The 20,410-nt window shown below is 43.6% G+C and overlaps 3 protein-coding genes across 8 annotated transcripts; 2 read left to right on the top strand and 1 right to left on the bottom strand.

Moving 5' to 3' along the window:
- The first annotated feature begins 960 nt into the window (after window positions 1-960).
- BECN1 (beclin 1) lies at window positions 961-12,503 on the top strand. Of its 6 annotated transcripts, none has more exons than XM_014551035.2 (13): window positions 961-1,121; window positions 1,391-1,522; window positions 3,107-3,174; window positions 4,063-4,121; window positions 4,561-4,629; window positions 4,780-4,870; window positions 4,977-5,113; window positions 5,273-5,467; window positions 6,525-6,671; window positions 7,954-8,103; window positions 8,596-8,656; window positions 9,102-9,244; window positions 12,032-12,503. In XM_014551035.2, the coding sequence occupies exons 2-13, from the start codon at window positions 1,396-1,398 to the stop codon at window positions 12,069-12,071; spliced, it is 1,287 nt and encodes a 428-aa protein (XP_014406521.2). In that variant the 5' UTR covers window positions 961-1,121; window positions 1,391-1,395; the 3' UTR covers window positions 12,072-12,503. The 6 variants fall into 6 exon arrangements, with proteins under 6 accessions (XP_014406521.2, XP_014406517.2, XP_014406519.2 ...); XM_014551031.2 differs by lacking the exon at window positions 12,032-12,503 and adding an exon at window positions 9,983-10,781; XM_014551033.2 differs by lacking the exon at window positions 12,032-12,503 and adding an exon at window positions 9,741-9,937.
- Window positions 11,393-18,630, bottom strand: CNTD1 (cyclin N-terminal domain containing 1). The gene is made up of 7 exons (XM_006175170.2): window positions 18,212-18,630; window positions 15,040-15,115; window positions 14,623-14,791; window positions 13,502-13,664; window positions 12,876-13,020; window positions 12,137-12,233; window positions 11,393-11,563 (listed from the first exon to the last, which is right to left on the bottom strand). Exons 1-7 carry the CDS (start codon window positions 18,378-18,380, stop codon window positions 11,393-11,395), a joined length of 990 nt encoding a protein of 329 aa, XP_006175232.1. The 5' UTR covers window positions 18,381-18,630.
- An 82-nt stretch (window positions 18,631-18,712) lies between these two features.
- On the top strand, window positions 18,713-20,029 carry LOC102516399 (cytochrome c oxidase assembly factor 3 homolog, mitochondrial). The gene is made up of 2 exons (XM_006175171.3): window positions 18,713-18,972; window positions 19,463-20,029. Exons 1-2 carry the CDS (start codon window positions 18,759-18,761, stop codon window positions 19,567-19,569), a joined length of 321 nt encoding a protein of 106 aa, XP_006175233.1. The 5' UTR covers window positions 18,713-18,758; the 3' UTR covers window positions 19,570-20,029.
- Window positions 20,030-20,410: the final 381 nt, after the last annotated feature.

The following is a 20,410-nucleotide window of genomic DNA, read 5'->3' as shown; positions in this document are numbered from 1 at the left end:
GCTTTCTCATTCTTTGCCCATTTCATCAACAGCCTATCTGTATTTTTACTGATTTAATAGACTTCTGTATGTTAAGGAAATTTACCTTCTGTCTTCTGAGCTGCAATTATTTTCCATATTTTTCTTTCGTAAAAAATTTTTAGTGTTTTTGATAGCTCAGAAAGTTTTAATTTCTAAGAAGTAAAATTCAGTCTTTTCCTTTTGGCTTCTGATTTTCATGACATGCTTGGACAGACCCTCTTTACTCCAAGATTATAAAAATATTCATTCATATTCACTCATGCTTTCATCTACTACCTTTAATTATTGTATTTTTGACGTTTACATTTGTGATCAACTTGGAAATTCTTTTGGTGTAAACAGTGAAGTAGAAGATTCATTTACATGGCTCTTTGGTCCCACTCATTACTTATTAAATAGTTCATTTCCCACTGATTTGAAATCTTAGCTTTATCACATATTAAATTTTCCTGTGTACTTCGTCTATTTTTGAACTCTATTCTGTTCCACTGATATTCTTGCACCAAGACAAAAATGTTTTAGTTTTATAATTTTATAATACGTTTCAATATCTGAAATGTTCGACTTTCCCTAATTAAGAACTGAAACTTTAAAACATAAAATGAAATACAATAAAGTTTACCTCCTCACTTTCCCCTCCAAGTATGTCTACCACACTCTTGGGCGTCTGAAAGACAGCCCAGCTCTCCCAAGGTGAATAGTTAAACACCGTACTGAATAGCTAAAGCGGCTCCGCTCAGAAGAGACAAATCTGAAGAAAAGTCATTAAGTTAGAAAACAGCAGAATCTCCAGATTTCCACCCAACTCGGAGGTTCCACTTCCCGCCGCAACGCCAGTCCACTGGCCCACGCCTGCCGCGTTTCCCAGCTCAGCCTCTAGAGGCCGCAGCCGGGCGGAAGCGGGTGGACCATGACCCACCCCGAGAGCAGCTGCAGCCGTCATGACGTCACGTCCGGTCCCGGCGGAAGTCCCGCTGGCAGACCGGGAAGTAGCTGAAGGCTGGGAGATGGCAGTTTTGGAGGCCTCGCTCCCGGGTAGACCCGAGGCCACGATGCCCCCGCGGTAGACCGGACCAGTGTGGCGGGGTTCGGGTCCCGAGGTAAAGAGCGTCAGGGGCTGAACGCGACCTTAGAAGGGAATCTGGGAACTCTGACGGCCTCTATTGCAGACCCTCCCTCACTTTGGGCTGTAAACTGCCTTTGCCGGGGCTGCCCTGGAAGCAGGTCCGGTTGGTGTCCTACCGCTCCTACGGGGAATGGCGCGGGGCGGGATTTTACCCCTCCACCACAACAGCAAGGCAGGTTGTAGCCTAGGACCGGGGGATTCAAGGGCGCCGATTCTCCTGACATCGTCTTCTTTACACTGCAGCAGGGATGGAAGGGTCTAAGACAACCAGCAGCACCATGCAGGTGAGCTTCGTGTGTCAGCGCTGCAGCCAGCCCCTAAAACTGGACACGAGCTTCAAGATCCTGGACCGTGTCACCATCCAGGAGCTCACAGGTCAGCGAGACACTTGGGGAGAGGATGGTCAAGATCGTTGAAAGTGGGCAGCTTTGGAGATGAAGGTCTTAGGGACTACACATAGCCTGTAAAGACACGCCTAGAAAAGTCGCTTCGTCTCTCTGGCTCCCTGTTTTCTTATTGGGAACATTAAGGAGTTCCGACACTGTGCTTCTGAGAGCTTTCTGTAGCAAGGAAAGGAACTTAATTTTTTGCTCCTGCTGTTTCAGAGTAAAGGAGTATGTATATATAATAATAAATGGGACTTGTTGAGGACTTGCCATATGCCAGGTGCGTTAACTGCATTACTTTGGTTAGTCCCTGCAACAACCCTTGTAGAATAATACAATTATACTCCCCTATGGAGTTGTAGTAAAATTATCATTTTACCCATGAGGAACTGAGGCTCACAGAAGTTAAGTGACTTACCCAGTGGCCAGCAGCTGGTAAGTAGAAGAACACTATCAAAGTCCTAAGAAATGAGATGAATTTAGAAAAAAAAAAAAAAAAAGGACTGGATAGGCAGTTTAAATAAGCTAATGGGTCTGGAGTCAGCCTGCTTCGATTTAAATCCTGGCTGTCATGTACTAGCTGACTTTTTGCAAGTTACTTTATCTCTCTAAGCCCTAGTTTCTTAGTTTCTTTATCTGTAAAATGTAAAATGACCACAAGGTAGTTGTAAGTATCAAATATGACAAAGACCATAAATACTTAGGAATATGCTGGGGAAATAGCACTCAGTAAATGTTAACTATTATTGTTACTACTCAATCTCTTTTTTGAGGGGAATTAACTCTTTAATATATTTTTTAATTTTTATTATGGAAAATTTCAAACATACAATCAAGAGAATTCCATAATGAACTCCCTTATATCCATCACCCCAGTTTCAACAATTAGCCACATTCTGCCATTCTTGTGTTCTCTATACCTCCACTCCCATCTCCACTCAATTATTTTGCTTTTTACTACCCACCCTTTTAAAGGTAAATGTTATGCATTGAAATGTACATATCTTAGCTATACTTTTTTGACAAATGGATATACTCATGTAACTCAGATCTACGTTGTGGTGTAGAAAGGTTTCATCTTCCCATAAAGCTCCCTCATGTTCCTTCCCAGTTGTTCTGGGGTAGAGGGGATGTTAACTTTTGTTAAACTTCAAAATTTATAACGAATCCCCATGTACTCACCACCGAGCTTCAACAATGATCAATGCATATGTAATCATGTTTCATCTACAGCCCCATCCATTCCCTTCCCATCCTAAATTACTTTGAAACAAATCCCAAACTTAAAAATACTATAAATATTTCAGTAAGTATTTTTGAAAGATAAAGTGTCCTTTTAAAGACATAATCATACCATTATACTGGAAAAAAATGTAACTGTTCCTTAGTCTGATTTATTGAGGGGAAGGGGAAGAAGACAACAGATTTTTCCTTGTGTAAGTGGTATTTTAAGAAAAAAGTGGAGGTGAGGGTGGTGATGAGAATATTTTTTATTCTTTTCTCATACTTTGCATACCTGCTCCTACTCTGATAAGACTCCTTCTGAAAGACTCACTGTTTTCCTTGCTCTTAGCTCCATTACTTGCCACAGCCCAGGTGAAACCAGGAGAGACCCAGGAGGAAGAGGCTAACTCAGGAGAGGTATGAAAACCCTGAAAGCAAAGTGAGTTTCTGCAGGGTACTTGGTGCTCCGAGAACCCTCAGACATGTAGGATCTCTGGTTAACAAGAGACATTTTGCATGATCAGGTCACTGGATGATTGGAGATACAGAAATGCATCTGAGGTCGTGGGGTTACTGAATGAGGCATCCATTCAAAAATATGGAGAGGCTCTTCTTTATTTGAAGCAGCATTATAAGCCATTGTAGGTGGGAGATGGGACGACCTATATATCCAGGTCATCCCGGGGCATTCTTGGTTTACATCTATTACTCTAGCTAATTATTAATATTCACTTCTCTCTAGTCTGGAAAGTATCTTGGTTTGGACATCACATTGTTTGATTACACTAACTAGAAAGGGTTGTCATTGTTAGAGAGCATGTCACTTTTTAAACTATGATAACATCAGTGATATTTTCATTGTCAAAGATAGATGTCATAAGATTTTGATCATATATAAATTATATCAAAGCATTGAAAATATAAATTATCTACTTTGTTCCGTGCCATGGCAAACTTCATTGCAGTCTGCTCTGGCTTTTTCCTTGTGCCATGATTTAGGGCAGTCTCCTCTACCCCAACTGGTAAGTGTTGAGAAAATGCAGATTTAACTATAATAGGGCACAGTTAGGAAATGCTATTCCCCGCAACAAATCAAGTGGGACTTGGGGTTTGTCTGAACCCGGTGTTCTTTCTTAGTGCATGTGTCCAAGGATTGGCTAGATAACACCCATTTCTTAAGTCTGTGGTTTATCAAGTCTTGTGGTTATCAATCAGCAGTAAAGCCAAATAGTTCTGAGGCTGTTGGAGAAATAGAGTCCACCTCTAAGCTGCCAGAACTCTAATGCCCTCTTATTTCTTTCCCAGGAGCCATTTATTGAAACTCGCCAGGATGGTGTCTCTCGCAGATTCATCCCCCCAGCCAGGTGCCTACTCCTCCTCAGCCCCCTGTTCCTTGCCAAAGGCCAGTAGAATTTGAATTGAACCCAGAATTGAGACCTGGAGCCAGGTGATGGAGATGAGTCATCACCTAGCCTTTTGGCTCTTCCAGAAAGGATGTATCATTCCCTTACACGTGGCCCATCACCTTCCAGTATTGATTTTTTCCTGTAGCTGTTCACACAGTGGGAAGGGACCATAGCTCTCATGATGAAGAAAAGCTGAGAGCATAATTGTCTAATAAAAGGGCTCTTGAAAAGTTTTCAGATAGCTAATGTTAATTAAATGTTCAGGTTCTTAGTCTTGATGCATGTGAAGGTTGCTAGCAAGGGGTATAATATTTTTAAATGGTCTTTCCTGATTCTCCTTCCTTTTCTACTATAGACACATATATATCAGTTTTTGATGCCCCCTCTCCCTCCTTAGTCCATCCAGGCCAACCTTCGTGCTGAGTGCCCCTGTGGAAGACCAGCATGGCCTTCCCTTGGGAGAGAGGTACCCTTGGGAGGTCAGTCGGGCTAGGAGTGGGTATACGCCTTGAGGCCCCTCAGCCGGTGCTTGAGAGTCTCTGCCACTGGCACTGCAGTAGGTGGAGGAGGCCTCTCTGCTCCCTCATGTGGCCCGTGGGCGGGGGGCTGTCTGCAGGATGATGTCTACAGAAAGTGCCAACAGCTTCACTCTGATCGGGGAGGCATCTGATGGCGGCACCATGGAGAACCTCAGCCGAAGACTGAAGGCAAGTTGACCTCATTTTGGTGTCAAGCAGTGGGCCTACCTGGTAGAGGGGGTGTCTGGGCAGATAGCGTGGGGCAGGCCCTACCCTGACTCTCCCATGCTTCCAGGTCACTGGGGACCTTTTTGACATCATGTCAGGCCAGACAGATGTGGATCACCCACTGTGTGAGGAATGCACAGATACTCTTTTAGACCAGCTGGACACTCAGCTGAACGTCACTGAAAATGAGTGTCAGAACTACAAGTGAGTGCCTTCAGAGCCTCGGCTGGGAAACAGAGATCTGGGTCTAAGAGTTCTCACTACTCTGAGACTGTGTGGCCCTTACCCATGAGCTATGCTCCACTCAGGTCAGTGGAATACAGGTTCCCTCTGGTAAGAATTCTGTGCCTGTGTCCCTGGCAGACGCTGTTTGGAGATGTTAGAGCAAATGAATGAAGATGACAGCGAACAGCTCCAGATGGAGCTAAATGAGCTGGCATTAGAAGAGGAGAGGCTGATCCAAGAGCTGGAAGATGTGGAAAAGAACCGTAAGATAGTGGCAGAAAATCTCGAGAAGGTCCAGGCTGAGGCTGAGAGATTGGATCAGGAGGAAGCTCAGTGAGTGATCACCCTGTTCTTACATCTTCCTGCCCTCAAGGCTTCCGGAAAGGAAATGGCTTTCAGCTGAATGTGTCTGATTAGTTTGTAAACTGCAGTCAGCTGTCATTCAGCAGCATGTCTGCTCTAGATCCTGCATATTGTTCCCAGGCCCTGTTTCTAGAGGTTTGTCAGGAGGCTTACTTTTGAAGGGTCAGGATGATTAAGTGAAAAGAACATTGGTTAAATAGCTGAGAACTAGGCCCCTAGTCACAGCTCTGTCCTGTACGGAACTAGGCTCATTTGGGTAAGTCAGCCAGTAAACCTAGTCTGCCCCTCTGGAAAGATGAGCATATTGGCTACATTTGTTCTTTCAGCTCATAAATTTTTGTTGGTGCTCTTGACTTGAGAGAGCCCTCTAATGGAGGAGACAGTGTCCACACTAACTAAAGGTGGGAAGTGAAGGACAGAGAAAAAAGTTAATTTTTTTCACAGGATAGTGTCATAAGTTCCATTGGAAATTATGTATACTAACCATTTAAAAGACAGTACAGGGGATGAGGGGGTAGAGGGGTATAGCTCAATGGTAGAATGTGTGCTTAGCATGCACGAGGTCCTGGGTTTATTCCCCAGAACCTCCATTAAAAAATAAATAAACCTACCTCCACCCTTCTTCCACCAAAAAAACAAAACAAAAAAACGAACAAAAAAAACAATATAGAGGTGAAATTACAGAAGTTCAGTTATGGCCAGTTCAGGGAAGAAACTATCATTGACTAACTCACCTTGCTTCAGGAAAAGGTCAGAAATCCAAGAAGTGTCTGGTCCTGGTTTGGGAGAGTCCTATTTTCCTCCCCTTTTTGCATATGGGCATCTGAAATTTGAGACATTTCTGTCCCTCCCAGGCAAAACTGCTAGGGCAAGTATGTTCCTTTGAGTGGGATCTATGCCAAATATAAAAAGCTACTGTAACTAGACATGACCATAATCACTAGAATAAATCATTAAGAGGGTTGATGGGAGAGAAATTTTAGCCCCCAGTCTAACATCCTTCAGTGGCCACCTTGGCTGTTCACAGGTATCAAAGGGAATACAGTGAATTTAAACGACAACAGCTGGAACTGGATGATGAGCTGAAGAGTGTAGAAAACCAGATGCGTTATGCCCAGATGCAGCTGGACAAGCTGAAGAAAACCAATGTCTTTAATGCGACCTTCCACATTTGGTAATGAGGGCTAGAGGGTGAGGAACATCTTGCAACACCACATATCTGGGCGTTAGCTGTTGATCAGTAGGCCAGAGTACCCACCTCCCATGAAATAGGATTGTGCTATCTTCACCCCATCTAGGTTTCTTTCATTCCTTCTGATGGCATAGGCACAATCAGGGGATTGGAATTCTAGAGCTTAATAACATCCATTCTTCCAAGGAAAGGGAAAGATAGGAGGCCTCCAGCCACATGAAAATCTGGTCATCTGCCTGGTGTTGATTTCTTACCCCAGAGTCATTTGTTTATTCATGTATTTGACATTTTATCCATTTAAACTGGTATCTGTTGAGCATCTGCTACGTGGTAGGCACTGTGCTGAGCACTGGGAGGGCAACAGCAAGCAGTATGCACTCTGCCTTCTGGTTTCTGTAATCTTGTGGAAGAGATAGATCAGTAACAGGCAGTTATAATACAGTTTGGTGGTGGTAAACCCTGGGTGCTGTGGGGACACATAAGGGCACTTTACCCAATTTGAGGAGGCTGCATGGAATGTTTCCCCTAGAGGAAGTTGATGTTTAAGCTGAGATGTGGAATATAAGTCTGCAGAGGAGGGAGGTGGTTCCTGGCAGAGACCATCATGTGCAAAGGAACAGAGGAAAGTGGGAATGGTAATCTCCCACTGGACTGAAAGGAGCTTATTGTGACTGGGGATTGAGCATAAAGGAGAGAATGACAGGATATGAAACTGGAGAATTACCAATTCCTAAAGGATCTTGTAGGCCTCATTAAGGGATTTGGACTTTATCCAAAAGGCAGAGGGAGCCCCTGAAGCATTTTAGGCAGAAAAGTGACGTAAGTACATTTGCACTTGTGAATGACGGCTTTACCTGCAATGTGAGAAATGACTTGGGGAGGAGGGCAAGATTGTTGGTGAGGGAACTTGTTAGTAGGAATCTAAACAGGAAAAGCTAGAGTGGTAACATTGAGTCTGAAGAGAAGTGGACAGATTTAAGAGGCTTAGGAGTAGAATCAACAGAGCTTGGTGGTTTTCCAGGAGGGAGGGAGGTGGGAGAGAGCGTTCAAGGATGACGCCCAGGTTTCTGCTTTGGCATCTGAGCAGCAGGGAGAGACATGGTGACTCATGTTTTAGACATGTATTTAAAGTACCAAGTAGAACTTGGCTATATGAATATGGAGATAAGGAGAGAGATTTATAGTAGGTTTGAGGTAAGAGCAGGAAATTTCAAAATTCGCTACATTTTAAGTTCTCCCTATATTTTTCCCTGCCCTTCTGTAGGCACAGTGGACAATTTGGCACAATCAATAACTTCAGACTGGGTCGCCTGCCCAGTGTTCCTGTGGAATGGAATGAGATTAATGCTGCTTGGGGCCAGACAGTGTTGCTGCTCCATGCACTGGCCAATAAGATGGGTCTGAAATTTCAGAGGTAAGAAATGTAGCCCTTTCTTGAGTGTGGTACGTCTTTGATATAATCTGTATCTCTCACCTGGTACTCTTGTCCACTGTGGAGGAGGGAGTATTCTGGCTTTGAGGACTGTCTGCTTCTGGTTTTCCCCTCGCCACGGGCGCTTTCCTCCAATAGGCCAGTCCTTGAACTGCGTGACCATAGCAGTGGTCCCCAATCTCCTGTCTCCAGAACCTTAGTGTTCCTAAAGCTATTTTTCAGTTTTTGTTTGTAAATCTAGGCCAAAACATATGTTCATCCATAAAAGACCCTCAGATAATTATATAATAAATGTAGTTTGTTAGGTAAACAAAATCTTTTAAACATGGAGCCTGTGGAGAGGTGAGAGAGAGGAGTGGGAATAATAAAAGAGGCCATTGGGTGGCAGAAGACTGAAAATCACTGGGTTATAATATCCTAGTAATCACTTTAGGAGGAGTCCTATATCCATTTCTGTCTGCATCTCCATTTTAGGTATCGACTTGTTCCCTATGGAAACCATTCATATCTGGAGTCTCTGACAGACAAATCTAAGGTACTCTAGGAAGCCCCATTTTCACTGGAATATAGAATCCTTGTACCTCCTGGCAAAAAGATTTATTTTGATAATGGCATTACTTAATTTCTTTCTTAGACAGATCTCATGACAAGCCAATGTCTTGTTCAATGTCTTGTCTAGTTCAGTATTAGCTCTTTGGCGCCTGTAGAGAAAATTTAAGTTTTTACAGTTTGTTGAGAAGGGATATGGGCAGATCAGAGGGGAATGTGTGTACCAGGATGGGGACGGCATCACTGTGCAGTGGATGTTTAATACATTTCCACTGATGGTGAAACAGTTCTGGGTGCATTGTTATTTGCCCAGGGTTACTGTTGCCTGTGGAATACAGACAGCATGGCTTGAAAGATTGATAGGACTGGGAACAACCTCTGGTAGCCTTTGCTGGAGCCACATCCATAGCCAATTCTCTCTCCTCTGGCAGGAGCTGCCGTTATACTGTTCTGGGGGGCTGCGGTTTTTCTGGGACAACAAGTTTGACCATGCAATGGTGGCTTTCCTGGACTGTGTGCAGCAGTTCAAAGAAGAGGTTGAGAAAGGCGAGACACGTTTTTGTCTTCCTTACAGGTCAGTATCCCCAAATGCTAATGAGCCTAGAGTAGGACCAAGTCGAGCAGAATTGAAGGGACAGTAAAAATGGAGGCAAAATGAGTATACATGGTGGGAAAGCAGAAAATGGAATAAAATCACATGAGACTTGATGGGCAAAGACTGAGCCAACACTGCAAGCAGGATAGAATGTGACCACCTGGTCCCTGGAGGAAAAAGAATGTTGATTTAGATGGTGTGGGGGATTTTCTTGGCACAGAGCTCAAGCCTGCTCTCCAATTTCAGGAAGGCTTTTTCCCTTATGCCCTTGGAAATACACAGGAAGGCTTCCTTTGGTCAAATTTTATAGGATTGATAGATGGAGACCTTAATTCAAGAGAGTAAGGCTGAGCTGCTTCTGTCACCCCAAAACAAAGCATTTCTTCTCTTCTGCCTCCCTTCTCTCCCCATCAGTTGAGGGGTGCCTAGGAAAACAGTGAGGAGAACTGTAACCCTCGCTTACCCTCTGTTACAGGCATCTCATCTGTTGGGGTGTGTGTCCTGTCCCTGTACTCCACAATGACAATGAGGCTCTTGTGACAGCCTTCTTGATTTGGGGCTTTCAAGCAAATCCAAAATACACTACCGTTCCTTGCCAAGAGTTCTCTAATAGATAAGATGACGTGAATGGTCCCATGATCAAGTCCCTGCCCTTTTGCCTGAACTGACTTAACTCAGATCTCAGTTACTAACGAGCTCTGCTGTGTCCATCTGCAGGATGGATGTAGAGAAAGGCAAGATTGAAGACACAGGAGGCAGTGGTGGCTCCTATTCCATCAAAACCCAGTTTAACTCTGAGGAACAGTGGACAAAAGCTCTCAAGTTCATGCTGACAAATCTGAAGTGGGGTCTTGCTTGGGTATCCTCGCAGTTTTATAACAAATGACTGACTTTCTTTTTTCCTTAGGGGGCTGTTTGCCTTAAGGCTTTATTTTGTTTTGTTTGCAAAAAAAAAAAAGTTTTAAATTAAATTCGGGTACTATTAAGCAGCACATGTTTACAATACCAAAAAAAAAAAATCCACAAAAGCCACTTTATTTTGAAATATCATATGACATATAGTGTGCAGAGCTACAACATGCCATGTATAGCGACCAGCCTTTGTCATAGTTTTGACTATTAACCCAATGCCTTCCTTTCCTTCTGTCCCCTCAAAACAACTAATTTAAGTTTGCTTTTTTTAAAAAACTGAGTTGAATTGAGATTGATGTGTTTTCACTGGATTTTATCTCTCAACTTCCTGCACTTAAAATATGAAATAGAAACTTCTGTCTCCACTGAGACAACGATATGTGTGAGATGCAGTTGGATAACGTGAGAAAATGACATATAAGCTTTGGTCACCTTGTGATGTGATCAGAAGCTTGAAATTTAACACTTCTCACTCGGTTCTAGTACTGAATGCCTACTCTGCTCTGTGTTAGAGATATGAAACAATGTTTGATACTGTTTGAGACATTATGGAAAGATTTAATTATTTGTAATAAAAGATTTACTGAAGTCTGATAACTGCCCAGAGGTGCACTGTTGGGTTTTTCTTTAACTAAAATAGAGTACTTTGTATCCTGGGAGAATTGAGTTCAAGTGCAGGTATGTGGAAAGTCTGCTGAAACATGTTTAGAGATGGGGTTTTGTTTTTTTAAGACTCTAATGGAAAAATAGACAGCTGTAGAGAAAGCCCTATTTGTGTAGATCTCAGTAAAAGAACAGAAATGTTAAACTAACTCTAAGGGAAAATAAAGGCTACCTCCTTGATGCTCAGTTAGCGTCACTCAGATGGTCTCAGTTTTTGAGCCCCTGGTTTATACTAAATTCCATTTCTGATGTTCTCTCGTAATAAAATGAACAGTTAAAGAAAAGCCATAAATATCTTGTTAAACAAAAATAAACTAATTTCACTGATATTCTATCTCCTCCCAGCTCTTTGACATTTTCAGTCTGATACGACAAGAAGGGCAGGCTTGTCCACCTTAAATCTTTCTCTGATACAGAAGAATAAGCATGCAGTTGGAATATACAACATAGCTCAAAATATACTTGAAGCTTTTGTACCCTGAGTATGAAAGTAAACAAAGGGAGGTTTGGGTGCAGTGACAGAAGGCTGTTTATACTTGGATTGCACCTGCCTCACGTGTTGGAGGAAGTTGCAGCCCTCAGAGCTCGGGCCCCCAGGTGGGGAGGAATAGGCTGCTGTCGGCCTGGAGTGTTGGCTCCCACGCTGTGAGTCAGGATTGTGTAAGAGAACTCAGCAATGCTTTCCACAGCAATGCCAGTGATGCTCTGCAAATGCCCCACAACCTTCAGAAATAGAGACAGATTTCTTATTACTGAATAAACATGTGTTAGTGTACAAATAGACACAGACAGCCCCGGGGCTGTTCTCTCAAGCCAAATGTAAATTTTTCTGTTTCTCTGAATTTACAGAGAAGATTAAATCCAGATCCCAGTGTTTGCCAATGGCCAGATTACACTAGGATACCTTTGCCCTGATAGTGTCAGCATGGAAAGTTTCTGCTAGACGTTTCCCTCTGCTGGAGATAAGTTTTATGAAATATGAGAGGGATATTTGGGTCTTGACATTTTCTCTATTTGGGAGGATATACTTACTGGACTTTTAACATTAGCAGATTATCATCATCAAGGGAAATGAACAAGCTGAACTTGGGCCTCCATTTCCAATTTCATAAGGGGAAAACTGGAGAACATTATCCAGTCCTATCCTAGTTTTTTTCACTCCCAAATCCTAATCATTTGTTCTAATCCTAGGTCTTGGCACTTTTATAACTTGTCTTCTGTTTTCCTTTAACTGATGGGAGAATGCTTTCTATTAAATGAATTCTGACCATGCTGGTCCTGCTCAGTGGTGCGTACCTGGCTCCAACACTCATGGTTTTGGATGAAAGCACTTGCTGCAATGATTCCTACTGCCAACAGCATGAAGTCTTCCTTCACTGAAACAAACTTTTCCCTGAGTGATTAAAACCATATTAATTTTGGAACTAGAATGAAACTTGATCTAAATCCTAGAGTCATGGTACTTCAACTTTGAGTTATTTATGTTGATCATTGTGGATATTTTTAGATGTGGAGGGAAATGGTCAAGTAATAACTAATTGACCCCCTCTCCCAACCTCCCCCAACTCAACTGGGATTAAAACTTGAGCCTCCTGTCTGAATGGTGTATGAGCCTTTTGTTGTTCCGTCTCCCTAATAAATGTAACCATGAGGCTTTTTACTAGTCTGACTTCACAGAAATCAAATACTTTTGTCCAAGTTGCAACCTTGTTGACTGGCTTTTTTTCCTAAGTGACTATAAAAGCAGTTCAGTAATCTCAAATTATAAGCAGCTATAAAAGAAGAACTAGGAAAGAAAGGATGTTAATTACTTGAAGTCACTTAAATTTAAAAGTAAAAGCCTTTAGGGTTTTGCTGATTGGGTTCAGTCATCTGCATCCAAGCAACAGATTGGAAGTTAATTAGAACTAGGTAATTCATGCAGGTTATCTGTGGACTGGGTGCCTTGCTAGGTAAATTCCATTCCCCAAGTTCTTTTGGTATGTTCCTGACTCCCTGTTTCTGGAAAGACCTTATACTAAAGGAGTTGCCTTACCCTTGCAGCTGACTGGGTGTGGAGTTCTCAATTGAAGCCCTCAGCAAGCTCTCATATACGGGTTCATGGAGAAGATACACTAGGTCGAGCAGGGTCAGGCAGGTTGCATGCAGCCGTGTGACTGGAACCAAACAGCCATTGTATCCTAAATGGAGTATGTGCATGGTAAAGAGCATTATGTGCATCTCTGATCAAAATCACAGTTGTCATGTGACACAAAGCTGTTGAGCTGCTAATGTGCTTCCTGGTTGCTATGTTCTACTGTAAGAAATGTCTTTCACTGGAGGTCAGTTTTAAAGGACAAAGGGAGAGGTAGAGAAACCTCCATCTACAGTATTTATACAATTAGAGCGTATTTGTTTGTTACCCCTTATGCCTCTCTATAAAATCAACTCTTTGATCATGTGATAAGAGACTGTTTAATGAGCCCAAATAAAACCCAGGTGCTGAGACCTGTGTTTCTTTCCCTGAGAAATACTAGAAGGAACTACTTTCCTCAGTCATTGCCAGCTTCCTGCTGTCCCTCGTTGGCAGGTTCTGCCCACTGCCCTCAAATCCCTGGGCACATTCTTATTGTTTTCTATGGAAGACTCCTACCCATATGCCTGACACACTTAATTAAGTACCTAAAACCTCCAGAAGCATCTCCACATATGCCAGGGGAGTAGGCAGATTGATTTGGAAGTTCAGGGACTTCAAGACATCAAGCTCTGACTCCAGCAGTTCTTCTTTGGTGTGTAGATACCCCAGAGCCTGGAGGAAATTCAGGACTGTAACGTTGCTGATTATCTGAGCAAAGGAAACCAACATAGAATGAAAGGGAGAACAGAGTGTCAGAATAGAGGTCATACATCTTGGCATAGTATACAAAGCCCTTCACAATCTAGCCCATGCCTTTATCTCGCCTTCTCTCTTGGTAACTCTCCCTTATACCCTCCACTTGTCCTATAGAATTACTTGCAGTTCCCAAACCCACATGCTGTTTCCTGTACCTGAATCTCCCTCCCCTTCCCCCCACAGTTCCCTCTGCTTTCCTTACCTCTTCTCCCCCTTCCCTAAGGATTCACCCATCTCCCCTTCAAGAAGTCATTTTCTCTACATACACTTCCTTGCTTCTCCAAGGCTCATGAGGTACATTCATAACCCTCTGTATTTATACTGATCAGAGCACTTTCTGACGTTATTCACCTTTGTCTTCTCTCGTTAGATAATAAATTCCTTGAGAGCACAGACAATATTTTTACTCTTGTAACCAAGGCATCTAGTGCAACATCTGGCCATAGAAGACAATAAATATTTGTTGAGTCAATGATACTTTACAGACATTGCATAGTCATGTGGAAACATTTTATCCTTTATAAATGTAATAGTTTTCCTTTAATACTGATAGCTATGTTGGCAATTCAGGCACCTTATGTAAACTGTCCTTGGGTCCAAGAGGAGAAAAGGTGACCTGTATGAATGATGGCATCTGTCCAGCAATTAATTATACTTTGGGAACAGAACCTCAGGCTATTTAATAACTGCCTGTGTGTGACTCTGTGTGTGTATGTGTGTGTGTGTGTGTGTGTGTGTGTGTGTGTGTGTGTGTGTGTGTGTGTGTGTAGGAGGTATGCTTAGGAAGCACAATTACACTCTGGAACTTCCGCATGAGTATTCTCACCTAGCCTAGGTTTCTCATAGCCATCTTTGGATGAGCTGGTTTCTTTCTAACACTCAGATGCCCATGAATGACCCCACTCCTTACTTTGTAGTGGAAGGAAAGTTTGCTCGCCAGCTGAACACATGACACAAGACGCAGGATAAACTTGTTGAAAAGCTGCTCTTTCAGGGCCCTCCAGTTCTGAGGCTCTGTCTTATCTCTCAGCTGGATTGCAGCTTGCCTGCAAATGTTCTCTGCCTGCTTAACCATAAACCTATAAAAAAGGGAAAGGGGAGAGGAAACAATCCACACTCACTCAAACTAAACGGAGTTTGTGCTTCAAAGTATGCTACATCTTATCCTCTCCAATGTCAATAGCTCGCTTAAAAAATTTACATTTGCAAATAAAAGAGGGTGCAAACCAGGTCTCATGGTAAGAGGCAACTAGTTTATATATTTTTAAGATTACATTAGCCATTCTGAGAGGTACCCCTCACAAAGGCCGTATGTTCAGGGCTTTACCTTTCTAGGATTTCTACAGCCTGGTAGCCCACAGATTTCTCCAGACACCATTGTTCAGACAGGAGAAAAACAAACTCTGCCAAAATAGGAAAGAAGAGCCTAATTCACAAGGTGCAACCAAAACCACTCTGTGAAGTCTTGGCATTGTGTAAAAGCCATGATGGGGCTAAGGGAAAAGGGTCAGGAGGTGAGAAAGATGAAACTGAAACAACTCAAGCTAAGCCTGCTCTTCCCTTCACTGCCCATAGGCAGATGAGAGGCCTGAAAAGGAGGCTGGCTGAATGCAAAGACAAAGGCTTACTAAGCCCCCTCAGTGTCCCTTGAGCCTTCCTGTGGGTCTCAGCTGATAAAAGACTTGGCCAGCTGCATGTAAACACATCAGCTAGTCTAGCTGGCCTCTACACCATGCTGGGAACCCCCAGCTTCAAGGAAGATTTTTGGTTGGATAAAAACCCTAACCCCTATATTCTGTTTTCAGTGGATTGTTGACAGGAGTAGAAAGGTCCCTCCTGGAACTTCGATAGTCTTTATAACACTGTTTGTTTAGTAACCACCCTCTGGAGAACTCCCATTGCTTTACAAACACGATTCACCTTACAGCTGGACACCACCTCTCCACCACCAGTTTGTTTGGTAAATCTATGGTAGCTGAGCCTCTCCCCAGGAGCAAGTTCATTACTGTGAAGTGGCTTGTTTGGAAAAAACATCCCTTAAATCAGGGAACAGAGCCCAACTTGGGCAGCAGGGGAGGGGAAATCACTGGTCAGGTGGGAAGGGTAAGATGCCTTGGCAAGATTTTAGGCTGCCTGTGTTTCTCTTTGAAAGAACAGCCCCAGATAGAATTCTATTTAGTTAGCAATATCATTAGGGGGTGGAAACAAGGATAAATGTTAGTTCTCAAAGCTCCTACAGAACTAGGAACTTTAAGCTTTAATCCACAAAGAATTACATATAGCCGAATTACCATGTATCTTCAGAGAAAATTTGACTTGGGGAAAAAAACTACCTGCAAAATTTAAGCAAGCACCCGACAGTTTAACAATCTACTCGACACACATTACATGTAGATATATGTACAAAACCTTATCGTTACAGAGGCTGAAGTTATGCTAGCAGTGTCCAGTGAAGAAGAGTTTTTAAGCAATTAAGCAAAGTATCCTAGAACACATAATTGTTTGTTATTAGCCAGTATTGTTTGCTGGAGTTTAGGTTTTGTTTCTTTGTTTCATTTGTGTGTTTGGTTTGATTTTGCTTTTGATCTGAATTATCTGGGCAATTATTTCTATTTTCCATTTTAAACTGCCAACGTTTGAGTTAGGTGGAATGGATGAGAGTTACACTTCTCTCTTACTGTTGGCTCCACCTCCTATACTTACAAATATATTCAGATCTATTAACTAAAAGATTCTCCTCTATTCTCTTATGCTAGGGCTCTATCTCTCCAGCTTTCCATCTATTAAATTTCTTGAAAGCCTAGCTTACATCCGCTGCTTCCACTTCATCAGTCACTCCCTAATGTTCTGCAGTTTGGCTTCTACTTTTCCCAACTTGCTGAAATGATTGTCTCAAAGGTCAGAAAATACATCAAAATTGTTAAATATCATGGCACTTTTGTAAGCCTCATTCCTGTTGTTCATATCCCTGAAGCATCTGAAACTGCTGGCCAATCATCTTCATGAAACTCTCCTCTTGGCTTTTAAAGTTCTGTTCCTATCTCCCCAACCATTCCATTTATTTCCTTCATGACTCTTCTTCTTACTCTGCTTTCCTGAACACAAAATGTTTCCCAAGGAACTGTACCTGACCTGTTTCTCTTCTCTCCCTCTAAGAGCTCATCCTCTGCCACAGTTTCAACAGTATCATGATGGAGACAACTCCCAAACCCTTATCTCTAGTTCTGACCTCTCTTCTGATTTACTTTTTAAACAGCGTGCTAGAAACGTACCTTCCTCTTAATGTTCTACAAGCACCCGAAACTCAGTAGATCCAAAACCAAAGCTATTTTCTTTCCCAAACAAGTCATTTTTCCTCCTGTTTTATTTTTTTTTAATGTATGTCTCTGTTTCTCTTTATGGCGCCAATATATTCCTAGACTCAACCTTTGGTAGTCATCTTTGCCTTCTTCACTTCTTAAATTCATGCATTGCAGAACCCTAGATTTTACTTCTGAAATGTTTTGAATCCATCCTCCCATGTCATTCTCTCTGCCCTATCACCTGAACTACTGACAAAGACTCCATCGGTCTTCCTATCTCCCATCTCTCTTTACTCCAATCCATCCTTTACATCATAGCCAATTTTTTTTTTTTTTTTTTTTTTTTTTTTTTTTTGGTGAGGGGAGGTAAATAGATTTATTTATTTATTTGTTTTTAATGGAGATACTGCTGATTGAACCCAGGACCTCGTGCATGCTAAGCATACACTCTAGCACTTGAGCTATACCCTCCCCCAGCCAAAATACTTTTTCTAAGGCAAAGGTTACAGCTATATCACTCCCATATGAAGAACCTTCAATGCCTTCTTGTTTTCCTATTATCCTGGCATTCAAAGTTCCACATGGAATTTCTCCAAACTACCTTTCTGGTACTTTCAACTACTCTGCCATATACTCTAGCCAACCTGGATGACATGGTATCCACATTCACCTGAAGTGTCTCTATTCTGATGGCTTGACTCATGTTATCCCCTTTTAGTAGAAACACGGTCCCTGCCTACCAACTTCAACTAAAATGTCATCCTTCCTTTAAGGTCTACCTCAAGTACCACGATGCCTGGAGGACTCCTTTAATTCATCCTACCCCCACCTCTCTCTTCACTCCTTTCTATCCCCATAAAAGCTTATTTTATCTGGTATGTCACTTAAATAACTATACTTGTATCCAGTCATTTGCAGATTTGTCCTAATATCCTCCAAAGATTATATACATGGTTTGAAAGTGGAGACTAGATTTTCTTCCATCTTTCTATCCCAGGAAGCAGGAAGAATAACGTATTGAAATCAAGGGTAGGGTGCTGGCGAGTCTTGCTCATCATTGTACCCCTAGCACCTAGCATACAGTAGGTACTAACGAAACTTATTTGAAAGAATAAAGTACACTGAATCTCAAAGTCGGCGCCTCAAAGACAGATGCCCAGTCTCCCATAAACCCAGCTCCCTGGCCTGTGTCCCCACCCACGATCCGGGTCTCCCTGAAGCTGCCCATCCGGCTCGCAGCCTCCTGCACGGCCTGTTCATTCTGCTGGGCCAAGTGGAGCAGAGCGTCTTCGATTGTCTCTGTGGCAACAGCTCCAAACTGAAAGTCACTGTGAGAAGCCAACCTTGGCCTCACAGGTCGGTCCATTTTCAGAACGCTTTTTGGGCACCCGGACAGCTCACTGAACCCATAAACCGACCCCCTTAGTTTCTCTTCAGACTGCCACACCCTGGATTCTCCGTCCTTCCGTATGCTGGTTCTCGCCTCAAGTCTGAGGAAAACCCAATTAACTACCACAACCTCCAGCCTTCCGCAGCCTTTTACCGCCCCAACGGCCACCGACCCCTCAGCCAATCAGAAAGCACGGCCTCTTCCTGCCTGCCCCGCCCTTCCCCTACGGCCAGGAGTCACACGCTTCGGGAAAGGAAACGCGGACTACATCTCCCAGCGTCCCCTGCGTCAGCCAAGGACTACTATTCCCACTAAGCTCCGCGCCTCGGGAGCTGCGAAGAACGGAGCGGTAACATGGCGGAGCCGGGAGCTGGAGACCCTCTGGAAGCTAAGAGTGGAAAGGCCCCTATGGCTCAGCGCATCGACCCGACTCGGGAGAAGCTGACTCCAGCGCAACTGCAATTTATGCGGCAGGTGCAGCTCGCCCAGTGGCAGAAGACGCTGCCGCAGCGGCGAACCCGGAACCTCTTGACCGGCCTAGGCATTGGGGCCGTGGTGTTAGCAATTTGTATCCGTCTGGACTATAGACTCAGGGAGACAGCGTATGGGGGCAGGGGGAGGGGAGCAGAGGCGTGTAGGAGGGCAGTGCGGGGGTGGTAGAAAGAGCCGGAGCTGTGAAAGTCTTGGCTACTTCTAACGCTGAGCCAAGAGTTTAGGGTATCTTACTTTGTCATTTTAAAGGTGCTCTTAAGAAAATTTTTTTTTTTAAATTTCTTTGGGGTGGGAGGTAAGTAGGTTTATTTATTTATTTTTGATGGAGGTACTGGGAATTGAACCTAGGACCTCGTGCATGCTAAGCGTGCACTCTACCACTGAGCTGTATATCCTCCCCCTTTAAAGGAGCTCTTTTAATATAATGTATTAATGATAACGGAATCAGAACAGCAGAGGGCAGAAGATGGAATCACTGAGGATGAGAGATCAACAAGGGTGGTTAAGCAAGTCTGGGAAAAGGGAATGTGTGTATTCCACATGGTTTCCTGAACCCACCTCCCCAGATGGTTACACCTTCTACTCGGTGTCCCAGGAGCGTTTTTTAGATGAGCTGGAGGATGAGGCCAAAGCTGCTCGAGCCCGAGCTCTGGAAAGGGCATCAGGACACTGATCCAGATGGGCATTGCGCATCTCCAACCTGCTGGAGCCTCTTCACCTGATGGATGGTGCCCCATGACCCTGTAAAAACTGAGGCCTGCACACAGCATTGCTGGCCTTCTTATTAACCTTGGACAATGTAGCCAGGCCCAAGTAGCCAGGGGTTTGTGCATTTGTCTATTGTCAAGGGAACATGCCCACCTCGCACTCACTGTGTGTGCACTCACAGTATGCAGCCACTGACTCCTTGTAGTTTGTTTCCTTGTTTGAGGTATCTGACCTTGGCCTTTCGCAAGCTTTCTGACTTTGTGGTTTATCCCCTTCTCTTCCCAGGGGCTGGCTGGGAGGGTGGAGAATAAGAGGTGGGCTGTTATGGGGGTGGGTGTGGCAGCTCTGTGCAGGGTTGGAGCCTAAAGTGGGGAAGATGGGGTCAGGTTGAGAATAATAAACTGAGTCATCTCTCTTGGAGTTCAGTGAGTGTGTTGGGCTGACACTTCATGCTGGAAAGCTCCACAGGCAGTAGCTGCAGCTGTGGCATTGCCCCAGGGAGCTGTAAATGTTTAACTAGAATTACTTTTTCCGTGCAATCTTTCCACCTGATTTAAGGGAGAGATCATGGTGGGTCATGGCTGTTTGAGACTGAACCAGGTCTTGGGGGAAGGAAGGTCACTCTTGTCTACCCTCAAGAATGCACTACTCCAACTTCACTGCCTTTTCCCGTCTTGAGAGAGGTAGGTGAGGGATGAGGGGCAAGCAGCTTTCATTCCTTTAACTTCTACTGGGGCCTGCTTGTGGACGCGTGAGGTGGGGCCAGGTGGGTCACTGATCTTGCAGTTTCCTCTTGAACTGTTGGC

This window comes from Camelus ferus, chromosome 16, assembly GCF_009834535.1.
Source record: "Camelus ferus isolate YT-003-E chromosome 16, BCGSAC_Cfer_1.0, whole genome shotgun sequence".
Taxonomy (NCBI): Eukaryota; Metazoa; Chordata; class Mammalia; order Artiodactyla; family Camelidae; genus Camelus; species Camelus ferus.
The sequence above is the reverse complement of the archived record's forward strand: the minus strand, read 5'-3'. Positions and strand labels throughout refer to the sequence as shown.

Coding starts and splice junctions, on each gene's coding strand:
- BECN1 (XM_014551031.2), top strand. CDS start 1,396: ATGGAAGGGTCTAAGACAACCAGCAGCACCATGCAGGTGAGCTTCGTG. Junction 3,175..4,062: donor AAGAGGCTAACTCAGGAGAG/GTATGAAAACCC, acceptor TTTCTTTCCCAG/GAGCCATTTATTGAAACTCG. Junction 8,104..8,595: donor ATGGGTCTGAAATTTCAGAG/GTAAGAAATGTA, acceptor TCTCCATTTTAG/GTATCGACTTGTTCCCTATG.
- CNTD1 (XM_006175170.2), bottom strand. CDS start 18,380: ATGGACCGACCTGTGAGGCCAAGGTTGGCTTCTCACAGTGACTTTCAG. Junction 14,792..15,039: donor GCTGTAGAAATCCTAGAAAG/GTAAAGCCCTGA, acceptor CCTTTTTTATAG/GTTTATGGTTAAGCAGGCAG. Junction 12,234..12,875: donor ACACCCAGTCAGCTGCAAGG/GTAAGGCAACTC, acceptor TTAATCACTCAG/GGAAAAGTTTGTTTCAGTGA.
- LOC102516399 (XM_006175171.3), top strand. CDS start 18,759: ATGGCGGAGCCGGGAGCTGGAGACCCTCTGGAAGCTAAGAGTGGAAAG. Junction 18,973..19,462: donor GGCCGTGGTGTTAGCAATTT/GTATCCGTCTGG, acceptor CCACCTCCCCAG/ATGGTTACACCTTCTACTCG.